Raw genomic sequence first — 20,382 nt, forward strand, 5'->3', positions numbered from 1 at the left:
TTTTGCTGGTTAGGCAGGTACTGACATCTAGCGCGTGTAAAATAAGTAAACATTCTTATGAGACCATTTTTGCATCATAGTGTACATATAAGGACCAGTGATTGCACTGACAACATTTCATTGATATAGCTCGTTCACTTCTGGGCGATTTCTAAAACTTTTTGATACCCCCTCGTACATGTATGTAAGCCTGGGATAATCTGTGTCTGTGGGATATGGTCATATTTTTGTGTTGAGGCTCTCTTTGTGAAAGTTCATTGGACAGCAATATGTGGGACATGTATATAAATATAAATATCATCTTTTACCAAAACTGGATTTGAAATGGTTTCACAACACAACAACATAAACAAACCAGTGATGTCAACAAAGAGCTATTAAATCACATGATGAAATGTACACAAAAAGTATATGTACACAAACCATCACAAAACAAGAGTGACAGCCTTCAACACCTACAAGCACACAACTCTCATCATTGTAAAAATTTTGCCCTTTTTTTTTTTTAAAAGATAGTCACTGAAATGAATATTTATCATGCAAAATATGCACATCACATGTACAACATGGAACCATCCATCACAAACATGTCATTTTTTCAAATGCAAATCATTGTATTCAAATGTAGTGATTGATCAAGTCATCCAATCAAATCATTGTATTCAAATATACTGATCAAGTCATCCAATCAAGATGCAAATGGGCTATTCCATTTAAAATCCACACTACCCCTGTGGAAGATTTTGGAAGTATCTTCCACAGGGGAGTATGGAATTTCAAATGGAATGAACATATTAGGCAGCTCCATTTGAATTAATACACCCTATGAGAAAGATTCAACTTGGATCTTCCACTCAGGGAGGGTGAGTTTCAAATGGAGCTGCTAATGTGTTCATTCCCTTTGAAACTCATACTCCCCATGTGGCAGATATTTCCAAAATCTTCCACAGGGGTAGTGTGGATTTTAAGTGGAATAGCCAAATGGGTCAGACATCAAGTCATCCCATCACGATGCAACGGGCCATGGGACTCACAGAGACGCGTCGGGGCATGGATGCGATGCTGCTTTCATCATCCGACTCTTGGGGCCAGTGTTCCTGTCTAGCAGAAGACCTTCCTTTTTTCCCTCTGTTGGGCATAGTGCTGGCACTGCTGTGCCCATGCATGCTGGCAGCAAGGCTCCGCTGCAAAGGGGTTAACGGTGGGGGGTCTGGGACCTGCAAGGAAGTGCTTTTCTGAAGGGGCCCTCGCTGGCCAGGATCCGAGCCGTTGGATCCCTGTTGTGGCTGGGATTGAGGGGTTGGGGCTTTTTTTCTCTGTCAAGACAAAGTACACAATGTTTGACATAAATTGTTGGTTTTGAGTTAGCACATTAAAATATTATTGAAAAATGAGACGAAGTTATATCTGAATGGAGTCACACAGCTTTATTTGCAATGTCTTTCACTATGCAATACAAATCTGAAGGTCATTTTTTGTTTCATTTTTTTTTATACAGATTTCATTCATATCTAAAGCCAATAAACCATTGTAATTGGGAACATGGTTCAAAACAGCAGAAGTAATACCTCAAATCATATTAAGCCTAAAATAAAGAATTGTTGTTTTTGGCATTTTTTTATGTATTTTAAAAGAAATTAAAGTCGGGAAAGCAAAATATCCATTTTGGGTGCAATTTGAAAGATTTTAAGAACTTACTCAAATTTGATATATTTTAACAACATCTTATCTACACCAGGCACAAAAAGAAACTTGTCAGTTATATTCATCCTTGCTGTTCAATAACTTGATAATTTTGGATTATTCTGAAATATACATTTTGTTAATTGGACTTTGCTTTCTCATTTGACTCCCTGTTCGTGAAAAAGGAACAAGAATTGACCAAAATATGCGCCTCCAAAGTCTCAAACCCCAAAATCAAAAGTTGCATTTTCAACGATTTTCAATGGGAACGCATCGTTGTATTGCACACAAGCACCACGGGCCAATCAATAAAGCACACAGTGTAACAGGCACAATTGAATCGTTAAAATTGCAACTTTTCATTTTGGGGTTTGAAAATTTGGAGGCGCATACAGACATGCCAACTTTGAAATCAAGATTTCCGTACTCAGAAGAACAAAAATCCGTATTTTGCACCCTAAAACCGTATTTTTTAAATATGTACCTTTTGCATACCTGCCAACCCCAGAAACTCCAAAAGTAGAACACATAATTGAGAGGGAGCAGTGGCACTTGTGCGACCGAGCACGTAACGGCCCGGGTCCAGGGGCCCACTTCACAAATTTGCAATCAAATTTGGCAATACCAAAGAACCATTCCATCAAAGTAATAAATCAAAACAGAAAGATGCTTCCTTTACGAGTTATCACTCATTGAAAGTGCTACTTTGCTATACTTTACATGGAAAGAGGCCATCTTAAAGTCGTCATATTTCCTTAATTACATAACTGATCAAGCTGAATTCGGATATATGATGCACAGTTGAAAATTAATTTTAAAAGATTTGGTGACCTCAGTCGACCTTTGACCTTGTATGTGACCTTTGACCTCACAAAATTGGATAAAGTATGTAGACCAAACAATACTTCTAATGTTGTTAGAAGCATGCTTTGTTAAAACTTTCAAGTTCAGAAAATCATTGATCATCATCATCATCATCTGAATAAACAAAGTGGGAAAGCATGTAGGCCTATACATATTTCTTTAATGTGCATGCATGGTGCGAAAGTCGGGAAGTAAAAGGAGGTCCGAAACCTTCTTGTAGGTTTATTCTTTTGCACCAATAGAGCTAAATAGTTAACTAAATACCTTCAGAAGACATAGCATTAGGTGGTTAATAAAAAATATTAATGTGCATGAAAAATCTGCAAGTCGGAAGAAAATTATTTAGGAACCATCTTGTAGGCCTATTAAATATTTCTTTAATGTGCATGCATGGTGCGAAAGTCGGAAGTAAAAGGAAGTTGGAAACCTTCTTTTATGCCTATTCTTTTGCACTAAATAGTTAACTAAATACCTTCAGAAGACATAGCATTAGGTGGTTGATAAAAAACATTAATGTGCATGAAAAATCTGCAATTGGGAAGAAAATTATTTCGGAAAGCATCTTGTTGGCCTATTAAATATTTCTTTAATGTGCATGCATGGTGCAAAAGTCGGAAGTAAAAGGAGGTCGGAAACCTTTTATGCTTATTCTTTTGCACCAATAGAGCTAAATAGTTAACTAAATACCTTCAGAAGACATAGCATTAGGTGGTTAATAAAAAATATTAATGTGCATGAAAAATCTGCAAGTCGGAAGAAAATTATTTCGGAAACCATCTTGTAGGCCTATTAAATATTTCTTTAATGTGCATGCATGGTGCGAAAGTCGGAAGTAAAAGGAAGTTGGAAACCTTCTTTTATGCCTATTCTTTTGCACTAAATAGTTAACTAAATACCTTCAGAAGACATAGCATTAGGTGGTTGATAAAAACATTAATGTGCATGAAAATCTGCAATTGGGAAGAAAATTATTTGGAAAGCATCTTGTAGGCCTATTAAATATTTCTTTAATGTGCATGCATGGTGCGAAAGTCGGAAGTAAAAGGAGGTCGGAAACCTTCTTTTCCCCTTATTCTTTTGCACCAAAAGAGCTAAATAGTTAACTAAATACCTTCAGAAGACATAGCATTAGGTGGATAATAAAAAACATTAATGTGCATGAAAAATCTGCAAGTCGGAAGAAAATTATTTCGGAAACCATCTTGTAGGCCTATTAAATAATAATTTTTAATGTGCATGCATCACCGAAAGTCGAGAGAAAAACGATGTAGGCAACCACTTTAACAGACCAAGAAAGTGGTCAAATGATACCAGTAATTCAGTCGGTAGTCTAATCTTGCAGCCGTTTATCTTTTTAAGACACAACATTTTATTATTTTGGTCAAAATTCTGGAATACCGTATTTTTTGGGGGGTGACCGTACTACCGTATTTATCACGTTTTACCGTACAAAATACGGTGAAACCGTACTAGTTGGCATGTCTGCGCATATCTTGGCAAATTCTTGCTCAATGTTCACGAACAGGGTGTCAAATGAGAAAGAAAAGTCCAATTAACAAAATGTATATTTCAGAATAATCCAAAATCATCAAGTTATTGAACAGCAAGGATGAATATAACTGACGAGTTTCTTTTTGTGCCTGGTGTATATGGAATCTACTTAGTCAAGGCTCAAAATTACATTCAGGCTTGAAAGTTAAGACAAAGCTTAAAACAGTGCAACACCATTTGGCTATTCTGTTTAAAATCCACACACCCCCTATGGAAGACATGACCTTAATCTTCCACACAAGGAGGGTGAATTTATATGAGGTTACCTGAATGTGTGACTCCATTTGAAATCTATACCCCTTGTTTGGGAGATTAAGGTTATGTCTTCCATAGGGAGTGTTTTGGATTTCAACTGGAATTGCCCATTCAGATCCCTCATCAAAAAGAGTCTCTAAATAAAATGTGAAAATACAACTACAACTGAACTGACAATACAATGACACTGACAAAAATCCAAGACCAAACCAAAACTAAATTTGACAATGGCAATGGTATCAAACATAAATATTCATAAACCTAATCATAGTTTTAATTCTAGCACATATCCTATGACCTTTGCCCTTACCGTAGGTGAACCCGGTTCTCCATCCCACTCTTCGTCATAATCCCATTCTTCGTCGACACCATCTTGCCTGTCGTCATAGCTAGGTGATGGGACAGAGGACCCTGGCGATGAGACACCATCTTGCGTACCATCTTGCGTACCATCAACAGCCTGGAAAAGAAATATGCAAATTGAAATTAACATGTGGTTAGAACTCTTTTAACCATTTATCAAGAATGTGAAAAAGTACAGAAAATTAGTTCAGTGATGGTTTAGACTACCAAATTTCTAACTTGATCAGGATAAAAAGCAGTGGTACGCAAACACCATCGTTTTGAGCATGCTAACAATGAGAAAAGGAGACTTAAAGTTACATAGTGCAATGTATCCACTACAAGATCCCTATTGGGACCACAGTCTGCACAGGTACACTTGGCTGGTACTGTACAATATCAGTGTAGTACCAGTGCAGTACCACTGCTGGTGGATCATGTGCAGTAGTAGCATAGATACTGTGTAGGTACTCTGTGTGTACCAGTCGAGTACCTTAGCGATGTTGTACCTGTGCAGGACCTGTGGAGGCCATTTGAAACTCACAATTTCAATATAATGAGAAGAGTCTTTAATTTGGTATCAATATATTACATGATCTTGATGATCATCATTAGTAAAAACACTGTAGACTACCAGTATTACGCTGTATAAATGTTAGTAATTCCATAAGGAATTAGTCACATTTTACAAGAAACATTCATGTGTTCTTTTCCACGAATGCTTGAAAGGGACAACATTTTATGTTATACGCAAGTTTTAAAGAATTTGATTTTCCAAATATATTGGGTCACCTTCCTTCAATCTGATCATAACGTGACATTCTTATGAATGACGAATTGTCCTTTGCTTAACCTCCTGACAGAGTTTTTCCTCAAACTTTGGTAGTTGTAGCTTCCTTTGAGTTTCCTATGCAGTCTACCATGAATGGGCCATTCCTGTTTGATTTTCTAAATCATTGGCCCACCTTCCTTTAATATGATGATTTGACAGTATCAATATTATCAATCTGATAAATGTGACGTTCTTATGAATGACCAATCGTCCTGTGCTTAACCTCCTGACGACGTTTTTCCTCAAACCATCAAACTTTGGTAGTTGTAGCTTCCTATGAGTTTCCTATGCGGTCTGCCATATAAATTGGCTATTCCGGATGAAATACATACACCCCCTATGGTAGACACAACTTAATCTTCCACATAGGAAGTGTATATTTGAAATTGGGGTTACCTGTATAGTGTATGGATGATTCCACTTGAAATCTACACATACTGTGTGGGAGATAAAAGGTCATGTCTTCCCTAAGGGGTGCATGGTCTTCAACTGGAATAGCCAAATAGTTTCCTCTAATTGTATGGAACCACTTGAAAAAAGGATGTTTAGTCTCCACGGTGCGGTGGGGAACATCCAGGCTATGGTGGTTGGCTGGACAGTAATAATTTCATTCAAGCATAAAAAATTACAGCCTACCAGAGCTGTTGATGCTTGAATGTGACTTGATGGGTTTATGTAGCGACTTGGGTCATTTGGATCAAGTGAAAAGTGTGCTGCAATAATTTCACTCAAGCATAAAAAATGGCAGCCTACCAGAGCTGTTGATGCTCGAATGTGACTTGATGGGTTTGTTGGGCGACAAGGGTCATTTGGATCAAGTGAAAAGTGTGCCGAGAGCTTGCATGTTGCAAGTTGCATAGTGCATTATTGTCATCAAATGAACTGGCATGCCCACATACTGCCTCTATTATGAACATCCAGGTCTGTCACACAAACGAACGAACGCTAGAAAGTCAATTTATTTTTAATCTAGTACCTGGTACTTAACAAAACATAAGTAACATATTTGACATCTAACGTCAACATTGTATGGCAACAGTAACATTAGTAAACTGTTACTAATACACAGTCAGAAACACATTTTCCACTGTGTGCACAAGCACAAAACAACTTATCAAAACTAGGAAGTAAATGACATTTTAATGCCATAATGTGTGATTTCCTTCAAATTTTATTGATTATTCTTTATCCAAAATGATGAAATAATATTATTAACAACTGTCAGGAAGAGTGTCTGTCCATTGAAAAAATGCTGAAAAAATTATTGCAGCACTTGGTCAAGGGATTCTCCAAATCCGATAATTTTTTTTTTTAATTGCAAAAAAAAATATGTGATTTGAAATTGCATATTTATAGCAACCCTACTTGAATGCATTCATGACACATGGAGTGCTATGATGACAGACAGCCAATGTAATTGACAGATCACATTATCAGCACCAGAAATAATCAGTCAAACAGAATTTGATTTCAATAAGATGTTTATCTTTATCAATGACAATGGGACTGGCATGGATGCAACCCATCTGAACATACTATTCCCATCAGTGACATTTGGGTATAGGTTCATGGTGACATCACTGATGTAGATGGGGTACTGCTATTGAATTTACAATGTATCAAATTGTTGAGCCAAGCTAAAGAAGAGTTGTTTATACACCAGTGGCGTAACCAAGGAGGGGAAAGGGGTCAACTGTCCATTCTCTTGCTTCCATTGGGATGTGGCTGACCTGATATTGAAAATATTTAGGCCTTTTTTGTGCTTTTTAGACCATTTTTTAAAATTCCCATCAAATTTCCCCCAAGAGAGTTGCTTCCCCCATTCTCCCCCTCCCATCTGAAAAAGTCCTACCATCGCCACTGCCATACACCACCAGTAAATTATCATAAATACCAAAAAGGTTATATTGATTTCAAGTAACTGTGTCTGGGTTTAAATTATATTCAAAAGTTGCTATTCATTTTATTTACATGTATGGGTATACTGTGACAATCATGCTACTTTTACGCAAGTGTAGTCAGTGATCATCATGAGTGAGTGACGTCAGTGCGCATGTCATATATGGCGCAACTTCAAATTGCAAGTGTTCAATCAAATACTGCATACACACACACAAGTTAAAGGACATTGCATTGATGTGTGTGAAAAACATCTGCCTCAACAGATTGATGTCACTGACCACACTAGGCTAAATGTAAATATAACAGTTCATACTTGTTTCAATATCTTATTTCTTAGCCTCAGGACGGAGCAATGACATGATTGAAGATGTTTGATGAACATGCATCATAGTACTAGAGTCAAAGACCTTACTATAGGCAAATTATCTAATTCTCGATCATGAGAGCCAACTTGGGAAAGCACAGATATTTGCATCGAGCATACTATGCAAAGATCACACACTAACGGCGCCAACACAGTTTTTGAGAATTGACCAATCACTTTTTTCAAATATGGTCGTCGCCAGGCAAGGTCCAGTTATGTTGGTCACACACTTGTGTTATTTATTCCACAAAAAATACGCTGACGGCCGCAAACGGTACATCCTCTCATGATCGAAAATTAGATATTTTGCCTATGAGTATGATACACCCTTTCGGTAATTATAGAATCCTTAGCAAATAAAACTGAAACTACATTAATACCAGTGTACATGTTCAAGGCCGTGCTGCCTATTTTCAAAACTTCATGCAACATGGGCATACCACCACCTGCACGTTTATTTGAGCATGTACAGTAGCATCGAGAATGCGCATGACATACATGTAGTTTCAGTTTTACCTTGGGCTATTCCATAAGGACCGTCGATGAATCGATAATAATCAAAAAATCGGCTATCCAATACTATCAATATCGCCGATATCACTTTCGGAAGAAAATCGATATATCGGAGTTGCCGATAATGAAAAAAAAATCCAAAAATCGGGCGTAAGCAGTGTGTTAACTGCCGCAATTATGTCAGTACAGGCGTGTTTTGAAATGTAAAAACTTCTAGAATCAATAAGTGTTATTTTACCTCACCACTATTAAAAGTTTCTAATACATTTCCATATGCCTAATTCAAATTTTAGAAGCTTAGTGACTTGAATTTTCAGGTCACTAAAATTGGGAGGAAAATCGATTTATCGATTATTATCGATTTTTTAAAATCCTAACATCGACGGTCCTTACTATTCCATTTAAAATCCACACTACCCCTGTAGATAATTTTAGAAATATCTTCCATGGGGGAGAATGAATTTCGAATGGAATGGACACATTAGACAGCTCCATTTGAATTTCATACACCCTTTGAGAAAGATTCAATCTGAATCTACCACAGATAAAATATTCCAGAGGAGTGTACCAGGCCTTGAATTTTAATTTTTTTGGGGCACCCATTTTCAAGGCCACTGGGCATAGACAAAGAAGGAGGCCAACAAGTGACGAAGAATGCCTTGAAGTTGACAAAGATCTGGGGGTAACAAGGCCAAAACTGAAAAGGGGCAGGCAATGGCCTTCGTGGGCGCCCTGAAATTCGAGCCCTGGAGTACACTTTTGGACACTAACAACTGCCAACATGTGCAGGGTGTATGTATGAGCACAACTTCAGCTGGATTTACACCGCTCGCTGTATTTGAGCTAAATCTTTGACAACGATTACATATTAGGGCAACGCTCTTGACTCATTTTGTCCACTACTCACCTCACAATAAGCCTGCGGTACCAGCCCTTTGACTCCTTGTGAATTCTCTGCTTCCCACCATCCATCTCCTACGTCTTGTCTCAGGATATTCAATACTTCATCTTCCTTGATTGTGAGTTCACCGTTGGCAACCTCACCATCAAAATCGTACATCACTCTCGCCTGCGATTAAAACATAACAACAAACACACATAATTAATTAAGATTTCATATTCAATAGGCCATCTATTTGCTAGTTTCAACACAAAAAGCTAACGGGAACTCTCTGACAACGGGAACACTCTTTGTATTACTCAAGCACTGCCTTTTGAGGAGAGCGAGATTAATCACTCTCTACTGCTCTCCTTAAATCTGATATAGGAAAGTGATTTTAGCTTTCCTTAGTTGACAATTCTCTCCTTACATTCTGTTGTAATTTGCTCTAAACAGCTCTCCTTGAAGGCTCCAGAAGAGCAATTCCTGCCAATTCCAAAAGACAGTCCCTTATGTGTATATGTGGGGAATCTAGGAAGTTTCTTGTGAGGTACCTCAAGGTCATGGGTTCGAATCTCTGTGGTGCTTACGTGTTGGGCGAGGCTATTCACCCCTAATGCCTCTCCCCACCAGGTGTACAAATGGGTACTGGTACTCGCACCGGCTTTATTCAATGGCAGGAAGTTAACAAACTTGTTGTGGATGAGGTGTAGCGATCCTCCACAGCAACATTTCTTGGAGGAGTCTGGCCCAATCCCCTGGGAAATTTTGTCATTCAGAAGATAATTTTACTTTCCTAAATAAAGGAATACATATTCTTTATGCAATACACATTTTCAGTTATATTGCTCCAGTTCAGCCATTTATATGAGAAGCAAATATGTGTATAATGCCCCATGCAGAAGTACTTCACTATATACTTTCGGTGGCGGTTACCACTTTTGACCATGTTTTTGTTTACACCATCTAAACAAAACATACCTCTGAGTGTTAAATTTTACTGAGGTAATGAGAAAAATATGAGCTTTCTTCTAATACCAAAAGGGCTGTCTACTACCTGGTCATGTACCTTTTAAGGTATATAGTTTTGGTTTGCCAGGCAAAAATCATATCATTCGGGTTCATCAAGTCATTTTTGTTGCTGTTGTATAGCAGGTTTTACCACCTTGTTCCCCAAAATTATCTTGCTAATGACATTCTAATTATCACTGACAGACATCAGACTACAGATATATATCTATTCATTCCATTTAGCACCTAATCATTCATTTTGGGTCCTCTTTTGTTGCTGCTTTGTTTGTTTCACTGTCTTGCATCACAAATTATCTTGTTAACAACAGTTATTCTAATTATCAATAACAGACAGCAGAAGGACTACACTCACTACAGTGTACCAGCATCCAAGTAAGTTATTTTGAATGAGAGCTGTTAGGGCGCCACCAATTGACAGGGATCTTAATGACTTTTCCTGGTTACTATTCATATGGCGATCCAGGCAAAATATTGCAGCATAAAATTTGCAAACTTGGTAGCCACAAATTGAAATTTGGACATAAAAAGAAAATATGTGCAGTTTTTAATCATAGTTTCAAAAGTATACATTGGATTAGGGTGTCAATTAAAAGCCAGCATGATAGGGCAGTGTTGACAGCTTAAACATAAAAAGTTTGAAAATGGTGTATATATCGCCTTTTGAATCTGAACTCTTTGTCCCGAGTGCCCCCTGGGAGTACACTTTGTCATTTTTCTCCTAAAAATACTTTCTTCAACTTGATGTTGGCGTAAGTAAACAGGTATTAATAGCATGTCTAAAACAAGCGATAGACCTATACAAGCTGTCTAGTTACTAACAATAGACAAGTCAAAAGTTTGCACATGTGTAAAAACAACGAGATCCTCCAATCAAGTTCATGTTGCGCATATCACATAGCTATATCCTGCATCATGACTCACACCCCTGATGTAGCAATTAGTCGTCATGTTAACGACATATGTAACCCTCGTTCAAACTTTAATCCGCCCTCTATAGGCGGCACTCTGCAATAGCCAGGAAACTTGTTTATTACAACTTGTTGTTGCAACATTCCATACTTCATAATTGGTGTCGTTTTCACATCTAAATATCGTTAATTTTGGTGGTCGGGTAACTAACTGCCTGATCGAGAGCAGCTTGGTCATTAAGAGATTTTCTGTAAATGATAGCTGGCCATAGAAAGCTGAAACGCCAGTACTTTGGCATTGAAACAGGAAATTTGTTTATCATAATTACATGTAGTTGTTACATGTACAACTCCATCCATATTTCATAATTGGTGTTGTTTTCATGTCAAAATATGTTTAATTTTAGTGGTTGGGTCACTGCCTGATTGAGACCCGCTTGAAGAGGGCATTTAGAGATTTTCTGTAAATGATGGCTTGCCATGGAGTACCGTAAATAGTGAGCTGACACGCCAGTACTTGTAATATTCTCCCTTGAAACTGGGAATTTGTTTATCAGAATTTCTTGCTACACTCCATCCATACGTCATAAAAGTGGTGTAATTTTCATGTCGATATATGCTTCATTTCGATGCTTAAGTATAAACTGGCTAATTAATAGCAACCTGACGAGGTCATTAAATCAATGCCAGCTTGCTACAGTGTAAATAAGAAGCTGCAAATGATATTGCTTTGTACCAGTATTCTTTCTGTTACAGGTGTTTTAACCTTATGACTTTAAAGTTTTCTAACCATGTTAAGTATGTTTCTTTTATTTATGTATAGAAATATGTAGGTCAAATTTGTTGACAAATTAACATAGGTTATCCACTTTACTCATGCGTGACTTCTAACAAAAGGCGCTGGTTCCCATAGTATTCCTCATTCAAACTAATTCAATGCACAACCTCGGAGTTGCCTTCATGACTTTGGCGGGTGTATTTTGAAATTGTCATGTTTGCACATGCAGGTACTTCTTTTGAAAGTCCTAAACAAGGTATAGGAGTGCTTGTAGGATATGCAGCTTATAGAACACTGATAACCTCTATTATAGCAACATCAAGATCTACATGATAAAACATCAACAAACACACACATTTGTAAACAATAAATATTGTTGCTAGAAAATACACCTGATTCAATTAAGATGATCTAGCATGTTTATGGCTTTCTTAATTTTGATTTCCTGCATAACTACAAATATTTTGGCCTGTCTGAAACTTTCCACGTACATGTACTATCAGGCATTGAGTTTTGCAATGTGACAGGTGTGCTGTAAATCGCACGCCTGGATAACCCGAGGTGTGCTTTTAGGTGTGCTGCAAATCGCACACCTAAATAAACCAAGGTGTGCTTTTTTTCAGCTAAAACTTAGCAATTGTGACAACATACATGTACTTTTTTTTAAATGGCCATGGTAAAAGCTCTGGGGTAATGAATGGTGTATACTGCATAGATGTCCCTGGACTTTGGACTCATTGCTAGTGTCATTTGTAATTTTTTTTTTTTTTAATTAGTTTTTTTTTTTTGATTTAGAATGTCCCTAGAATGTCCCTGGAACTTTAGAATGTCCCTGGGATTTTTTTTTAATTTAAAAAAAAAAATTACAAAAAGATTTTAAAAAATTATAAATTCTTGTTTAAAATAGGCAAATTTGTAAATTATGTTCACATAATAATCTATGAATGATTTTAAAATGCATTTGTTTTGTATGCTTCTTTACTTCATAAATAGGTTGTAATGTGAACATCAATTATAAATTTGCCTATTTTGAACATGAATTTATAATTTTTTTAAATCTCTTTGTAATTTTTTTTTTCAAGTTTTAAAAAAATTAAAAATATTTCAGGGACATTTTTAAGTTCAGGGACATTCTAAATAAAAATTAAAAATTAAAAAAAATTTAAAATTTTTTTTTTTTTTTTTTTTTTTTTTAGGTGTGCGAAAATCGCACCCTCGGCGTATTTTCAGGCGTGCGTGCGTGCGAATCGCACTTCGCACCTTAAAACTCAATCCCTGTACTATGGGTATAACGTAAACATTTGTTGAGAACTTGAAGTGTCAACTTGAAATCCATTTTCTGAACTTTAATTGTGTCGGTAAAAGCTAGTACAATTTTCCTGAAATAAAACTGTGCAAAGGAAGTAGCCTAAAACAAGGTTGCCAAACCCCCGTAATTTGGTAGCCCAATTGGGCGACTTTTGAAGATTTCCCCCAATTTTCAGCATTATTTCCTGTCCAATAGAAACCAGTGGTTAAGAAATTTTGGGCAATTTTTCAACACTGTCCCATTGAAACCTGAATGTTTATAAGAAAATTGGTCAACTTTTTCAATTATTTGACCAGCGATTCAGGCTGGAATTTTTTGACAAGCCTAACCTAGTAATGAGATCCATCCCTGCGGAATTTCACCTACTTGGCCCAGAACTAAGGACACAAATAGCAATGATCACTAAGGACTTCTTCATTTCTATTTTGTAATGTCTAGCATTTGCCAATTTCCTTTCTCTCCTTCCCAATGACATTTTATGGGAAGTTCTGATTCCTCTGACAGTGTTGACAATTAGCCTTTCCTTGGAAACCGGCTAAAAGCCAGGCTGTATCCACTCAAATAGGGAAGTCATGTGGTCAGACATAACTGTCTTCTCTCAGATTTTGAATAGATATGAAAAGTGTCATACAAGGGCCAACAAAATGAGTTAATCATCAAATATTCATGTAGTGCCTAATTCAGCAATCAAAAGGGGTACAAACGTATGTAGATTGTACATACACATGTAATTGTCTAATTTTAAGCCGAATTGAGCAAAATTTAATTGGATTTTATAAAGTTGAGCAATTTCAACTAAAATTTAACATAAAGATAGCAAAATTTCCAGCTGGTATTGATATGGCAGTGAAATCTTCAACAGTGGGTGTGTGGATTTTAAATGGAATAGCCCTAAGGATGATCCAACAATTATCCCATATTTATCATGCTGGATGGGGGGGGGCAAAAAGGGGGGGGGGCAAAAGGAAGGGCCAGTATTACCCCCACCCCCTTCATTAGAAGAGGGTTAATACACCATAGAAAGGATAAGAAATTCTAGTAGTGGATCCAATTTCCTGTTTACAATTTATGACAAGTGTGTAGCCCAATTAGGAGCACAAACTGAGCGAAGAATTTTTGCTACAAGCGTAAAATACCTTGCATGACATAAAAGCTTATTAGACTTTCACCTACTTGTAGCCTGTAGGTGATCAATTTTATTTCAACTATCCATGTAATATATATTCAGGCATAACAATTTACATGCATCTTGTCTTCACAATTGCAGAATTGGCACTTCAGTGTGTATCAGTTTGTAACAAATTCTGTGGAGCTGCAAAACTTATGTACCAGATAAGCTGCTCAGTGCCAGAAGTGGGTAAGTGCAGTAGCTGCCATGTGTAGATGAGTACAATATATTGTGTGTAAGTTAACATGGTTACCATATGTTCACAGGGCACCTATTGCATTTATCCACTTCTGGCACTGAGCAGTGGAAAAGTCCAAATTTATACAGCATGAAGTCATTCAAAGTTTACCTAAAAATATACTTTATTTTTACAGCCACAGTTGACTGCACAGCTATGCAATATTTATTTCCCTTTTTACTTCTGGTAATGGGAAGGCAATCACTATTATTATACAAAGTTATAGACTGTGAACTTTGAACTATTTCTCACACTACTGACAGCACTTTTGAAGCAAAGAACCACATCAAAATAAGCAACCAACAAAAGCTCAAACTAAATAATGACAATGACAATAATGATTTTGCAGACATGAAAATAATGGGTTGCTCAAACTAAATAATGAGTACAATGACAATAATGATTTTGCAGATGATTAATGGGTTATTTTTCCATCAAACTGAGTCAGCCATTTACTTCCAGACCACTGTCTTATTGCCCTAGAACAAAGACACAAAAATCACAATGCAAATACCAAAAACATTTCTCAGTCTATTAAAAAATATTCAATTGTATCCATTCCTGTTACCATAGCAACTCATCATTACCCATATCAAGAGGTTTTGATTCAGTAAGAAACAAGCATCTTCTTTTAAAAGAACAAATCCTGCATTTGGAATCTCTTGCACTAGTTAGCATAGTAATGAGCATCTAGAATTCAATTGTATTCATTCTTGTTGCTATGGGAACAAGGTTCTGATTCAGATTCTTCTAAGAAACAAGCATCTCCTTAAGAGAACAAAGCTACTACTGGGTATATCTTGCTGGCACTAGTACAGTGGTAATCGCGGTAATAATAGATCTATGATTATTATTAGTCCGAGTAACGACCTCAGCACAGGTGAATCATCATGTGTATGACTGATAGCACTATGAACTCAAATATAATAGCATCATGTCTTGTGGCATAGTTAAGAAACCTCTATTCAATAACCATAGCTCTAGAGATAACCTCAAGTTTTGAAGCATGGGTTTTAGTACTCAGTGTATTTTAAGGTCATTACTTGCATACAGAAGCAATTTGGGTTAAAGAACTGTGCCATGATGCATTGAGTATCTGTAAAACATTGTAAACAAAGCTAGTGTACATGTAAGACATTGTAAACAAAGCTACAAATGGAGTGTGATGCCTTGCTCTTCTGAATACAATTGTCACAGAGTTTTCAAACGTGCTTAGTTTAATTTTATTATTTTATTTTATTTTATTGTGGTATTTTACTATATTACATAAATAAATCTCAAATCAAGTTTACAAATTATACAAAATATTGCATATCACATTTTGTAATAAAAATAAAATTGAAATAGTTGGGCTAAAAAAAATTATAAACCAACTACCAACAGCAAGCAATTCTAAGATACACCCAAATCCAACCCAAAAAAATGGAGGGGCTACTATCCAAACCTACAGAAAACTACAGAAAAAGATAAATTAAAGATAAATTAAAGACTAAAATTTACCATAATAATTACCAAATGTACTATTATCGCAATATCATTTTCACCATAATACAAATTGTTATTAATTGTTATCCTTGTTATCATCGTTTAACCCAAATTGTCATTGTTATCATCATTTTCATCATCACCATCAATGTTAATCATCATCATCCTCATCATGTTATCTACATGTAAATATAATCACATAACATATCATGAAACAACTAGAGCACGAACCCCTACTGAACTGCAAACATCTTACATGGTTCCTAGGATACAGTTGGCATGCAACAATTACTGGTGTCAGTGTTAGTGTTACTCGACTACATGTACCAACTGATCTCAATAACATCCTGGACATCTAAACTAGAGCAATATTGTGAAGATGACATAGAAAACATACAACCTAGTATGATCAAATAGGTCTAATGTCGCCAAAGGTGAAGCTGAGATACAACCAACTATAGATGACATAACTTTGCAACAAAATATGATTAACTCATTGTCATTTTTTGGGTGTTTTTTTTTCAAACTGTAAGTGCTCTTAATTAATATTGCATCTTCAACGTTGAAAGTTTATTTCCAAGACAAGACAAGCTTGTGAACACAATATTGGATGGTTCACATCCTGTCACTCTTAGTGACCTAAATAAATATTTTAGTTCAAAGTACATTGCCGTGTTGTTGTCTAGGATAGTAAACCCACATGGCTCCTTCCATTGACTTCCTTTTTTGAAGGGAGCCCTTGTGAACAAACATCCACAGAAAACTTGACACTAGAGTCCGAAGTTTACTGTTTTCTAAAATCCATTTTCCGTGTTGTAATCCGTGTTGTAAAATTTGTAAATCCGTGTCATGGATAAAGCTTAAAATGTATAAACAATAATATTAATGTCACAATAAAGTGTTCAATATCGTGATCAATATGCTCTGATTGGAATATTCGCACGATAATAGGCCGACTATTACGATGTTTGGAGGGATATAGGGGGTTCATGCCTTGGTAAGGCAAAAAAAAAAAGTTTGTCTCAAAGCTCACGAGAAATTTAAAAACAAATGCGAAATGCCATTTTTTTTTTTTGAAAAAAAAGTCTAATGTTCAAAGATTTTTTAAAAAAAAAAAAAAAAAAAAAAATTTGAAATAAAAAATATTTCCGCATTTCTTTTTTTGTCAAATCGTGTGATTTTACAAACGCGCGCGCAAGGTTTGAGACAAACCTTTTTTTTTTTTGGCCTAATATACCTTTATTTCAGTATTTTTATCATAAAAATAAACATTCACAACTCATGATTGTTTTTAACATTTATTTCTTTTATCTTTTAACAATTTTTGTCACATCATAGAAAAATGTCATTTTCCGTGTTGTACCTCCGATTCCGTGATTTTCTTCCGTTTTCCGTAAAACGGAAAACTTCGGACTCTACTTGACACACATAGACCGTATCTAACTGATTGATATCTAGGCTTAGAGAAAAAACACAATTTTTTGATCAAAAATGCAAGATTGCAACTGCAAAATGAAAAATAAATTTAAAAAATTACTGCATCTATAGTCTATAGACATAACCAAAACAAACAGTCTATGCTCAAGAATGCCGCATCAAAATGCAACATAGGATCTATTTAAGTCGATTAATATCATCAAATGTCAGAAAACTGCCAATGTGGTAATTTCAAGAAGATTGCATTGGAAGCAGCAGCCATTTTTCCACAAACATGACAGTAGCTGACAGTTGAAGACACTCATGGGTAGAAACCATATTGATACAGCCTGTAACCAGTCATTTTATCATACTGTAAAGTCATCCCAATTGTGATATTAATAACTCGCTATCATTTGTTTATATCATAAGAACTGATTCATCATGAGGATAATGACATTCCTATCCAGAGGATCTGTCTTATGATGATGATTTGACATGATGGGTGTGCAGTTAGTTCTGCAGATGTGACAATACTGTCCAGCATTATGGGAAACATTTTGTTCATCCAATTCAATCATTCACTTCAACATTTGAAACTATAGAATATTGTAAGCACCTAAGTTTAACTTAGGGGTTGTAGGGTTTGGGTTTGTCTTTAAGGTTAGTGTTAGGGCACACTGTGTATTCTTAGCCCCTTTTATTTTATTTTAGAATCAAAATTTGAAATACATTTGCTTATATGTTCAAACTCATTTCCTTGGCGTCCAAAAGATACAAATTTGAGAAAAATTTGAGAGGCCAGCTTCAATTTGAGAGGCCAGTTTCAGTTTCAATGTTCAAGACTGAATTGTGATGGAATAAAGAATCTATAAACTGAATAATACTTTCATTTCATAACACTTTTGATATCAAAACGTTTTTATTCACTGATAGTGATAGTGATATATTTATATCAGCTTTGCAATATAAATAGTTTCACATTTTAACAAATTAATATCTAGTGAAATTGACAAAAACATTCAGAAAAGAAAGATGACGCTTTCATTTCATTTCTAAAACATGTACGGTTTTCCAATGCATTGGTCTGTGATAATGATAATGAAAATAAAAATACCATTCATTGATGCACAAAATCACACTTAAATAGAAATAGCACTTAAAAATACTTCACTCTTTTCAAATCACACCAATTTTCACAAAATTAAATTCCACGGATGGTTTGGAATTCTTTTTTCACAAGTAAAGTATCAAATGAAAGCAGGCCTGTACGCAGGGGGTGCAAATTTGCTTAAGTTCAAAAAAACAGGCTTTTACGGGAAGAAAGTCCACTTTTCACAAAATTTACCCCTCCCCCTTGGAAAAAGGGTCCAATTCGTCAAAATCAGAAATATTGGGGGTTCATTCCCACTGATGTTGACCTATGACTATGTACCAACTAGTGTAGACATTCTTTTTGTGCCACGTTTATTTCAAATAAAATATTATTTCATGTGCCAATTTTCCATTTATTTTTTGAAATTAAATGTTTGTCACAGGAACTTTTTGAACAGTAATTTATAAAGCTAAACATTACATTTGTGTAATTATTGTATATCGTTGAATAGGCCTATAGTTGAACAATGACAGGAAATGTTTGCCATTGTACACACACTGGGCTTAATGATGTGGCAGGTTTCCAACAGAGTGGAACAAACCTCAACAACAAAAATCTTGGTTTCTGCTTCATATATATTCTTTCCATTATTTGTTTGTTTTAACAATCATAATGCTTGAAGACACATGTTTTGTTGAGACACAGGCAAATAATAGCAGGCTAAAAACTAGCAAAACTGTGAACATTTAAGTCTTCCAGTTAATGCTTGCTTTTAAAGGAAGTCGTCAAGTCGTGCCCTGGCAATGACAGGCCTATTTTTTAAATCTTATCATGAATTTGTACATGATAGCCGCAGAATTATAATAGAAAGTGGATCAGTGTCATCTATCGGTCGATCATGGTGACTTGGTTACATTCATGAGTCAGTCAGGATAAACGGGGGCATCAAACCACAATGAATTGAAAAGAACCAAAACTGCAAAACAGTGAACATTTTCAGAACTGCCAACTTACCGAAGTCAAAAAGAGGGACATCGAGGCCAAAACCTTGTGTACACAAACCAGGAACAGACACAAATTCAAAGAATTGAGGTGTGCGATACTTTCAGAATTCAGGGAATGTTTTGCAGGTCTAAATTTATCACAATAGACTAAAGAGAATGCAATAGCAAAATTTTAAAGTGAAATTTGCATCATTTTCGGCTGTTCTCACATTTGAATTTGCCATCAATGAAATTTTCAGAAAGAAGGACTGTCCCTCTTTTTCACTTTGGAAAACCCCAAATGAGGGACAGTTGGCAGGTCTGCATTTTAGTATTCCAGCTAATGCTTTTAAAGGAAGTTGTCAAGTCGTGCCCTGGTAATGACAAGGCTATTTTTAAATCTTATCATGATAAGTGATAGCAACAGAATTACAATAGAAAGAGGATCAGTGTCATCTATCGGTCTGTCAAGGTGACTTTGGTTACATTCATGAGTCAATGTGGGCATCAAACCACAATGAATTGAAAAGAACCAAAACTGCAAAACTGCAAACATTTTAGTACTCCAGCTAATGCTTTTAAAGGAAGTCATCAAGTCATGCCCTGGCAATGACAGGGCTATTTTTAAATCCTATCATGAACTTGTAAGTGATAGCAGCTCAGAATTACAATGAAAGTTTATCAATGTCACATCTATCGGTCTATCAAGGTGGCTTTGGTTATATCATAGATAGTCAGTTTTTATGACGATCTATGGTCATATTCATGAGTCAGTATTAATGT

General features: G+C 35.9%; 1 protein-coding gene across 6 annotated transcripts in view; it reads right to left on the bottom strand.

The window, feature by feature from the left end:
* LOC140166019 (sorting nexin-33-like) overlaps positions 1-20,382 on the bottom strand; it is a 100,470-nt gene that overhangs the window by 47,559 nt on the left and 32,529 nt on the right. For 3 of the 6 annotated variants that reach the window (XM_072189390.1, XM_072189388.1, XM_072189389.1), the window contains exons 2-4: positions 9,214-9,375; positions 4,664-4,813; positions 1,035-1,316 (exon numbers count right to left, since the gene is read on the bottom strand). In XM_072189390.1, the coding sequence (XP_072045491.1) occupies positions 1,035-1,316; positions 4,664-4,813; positions 9,214-9,375 (594 nt within the window). The remainder of the gene's footprint in view (positions 1-1,034; positions 1,317-4,663; positions 4,814-9,213; positions 9,376-20,382) is intronic. The other 3 variants (XM_072189393.1, XM_072189392.1, XM_072189391.1) reach the window with 1 other exon arrangement.

Source organism: Amphiura filiformis, chromosome 12 (genome assembly GCF_039555335.1).
Source record: "Amphiura filiformis chromosome 12, Afil_fr2py, whole genome shotgun sequence".
Taxonomy (NCBI): domain Eukaryota; kingdom Metazoa; phylum Echinodermata; class Ophiuroidea; order Amphilepidida; family Amphiuridae; genus Amphiura; species Amphiura filiformis.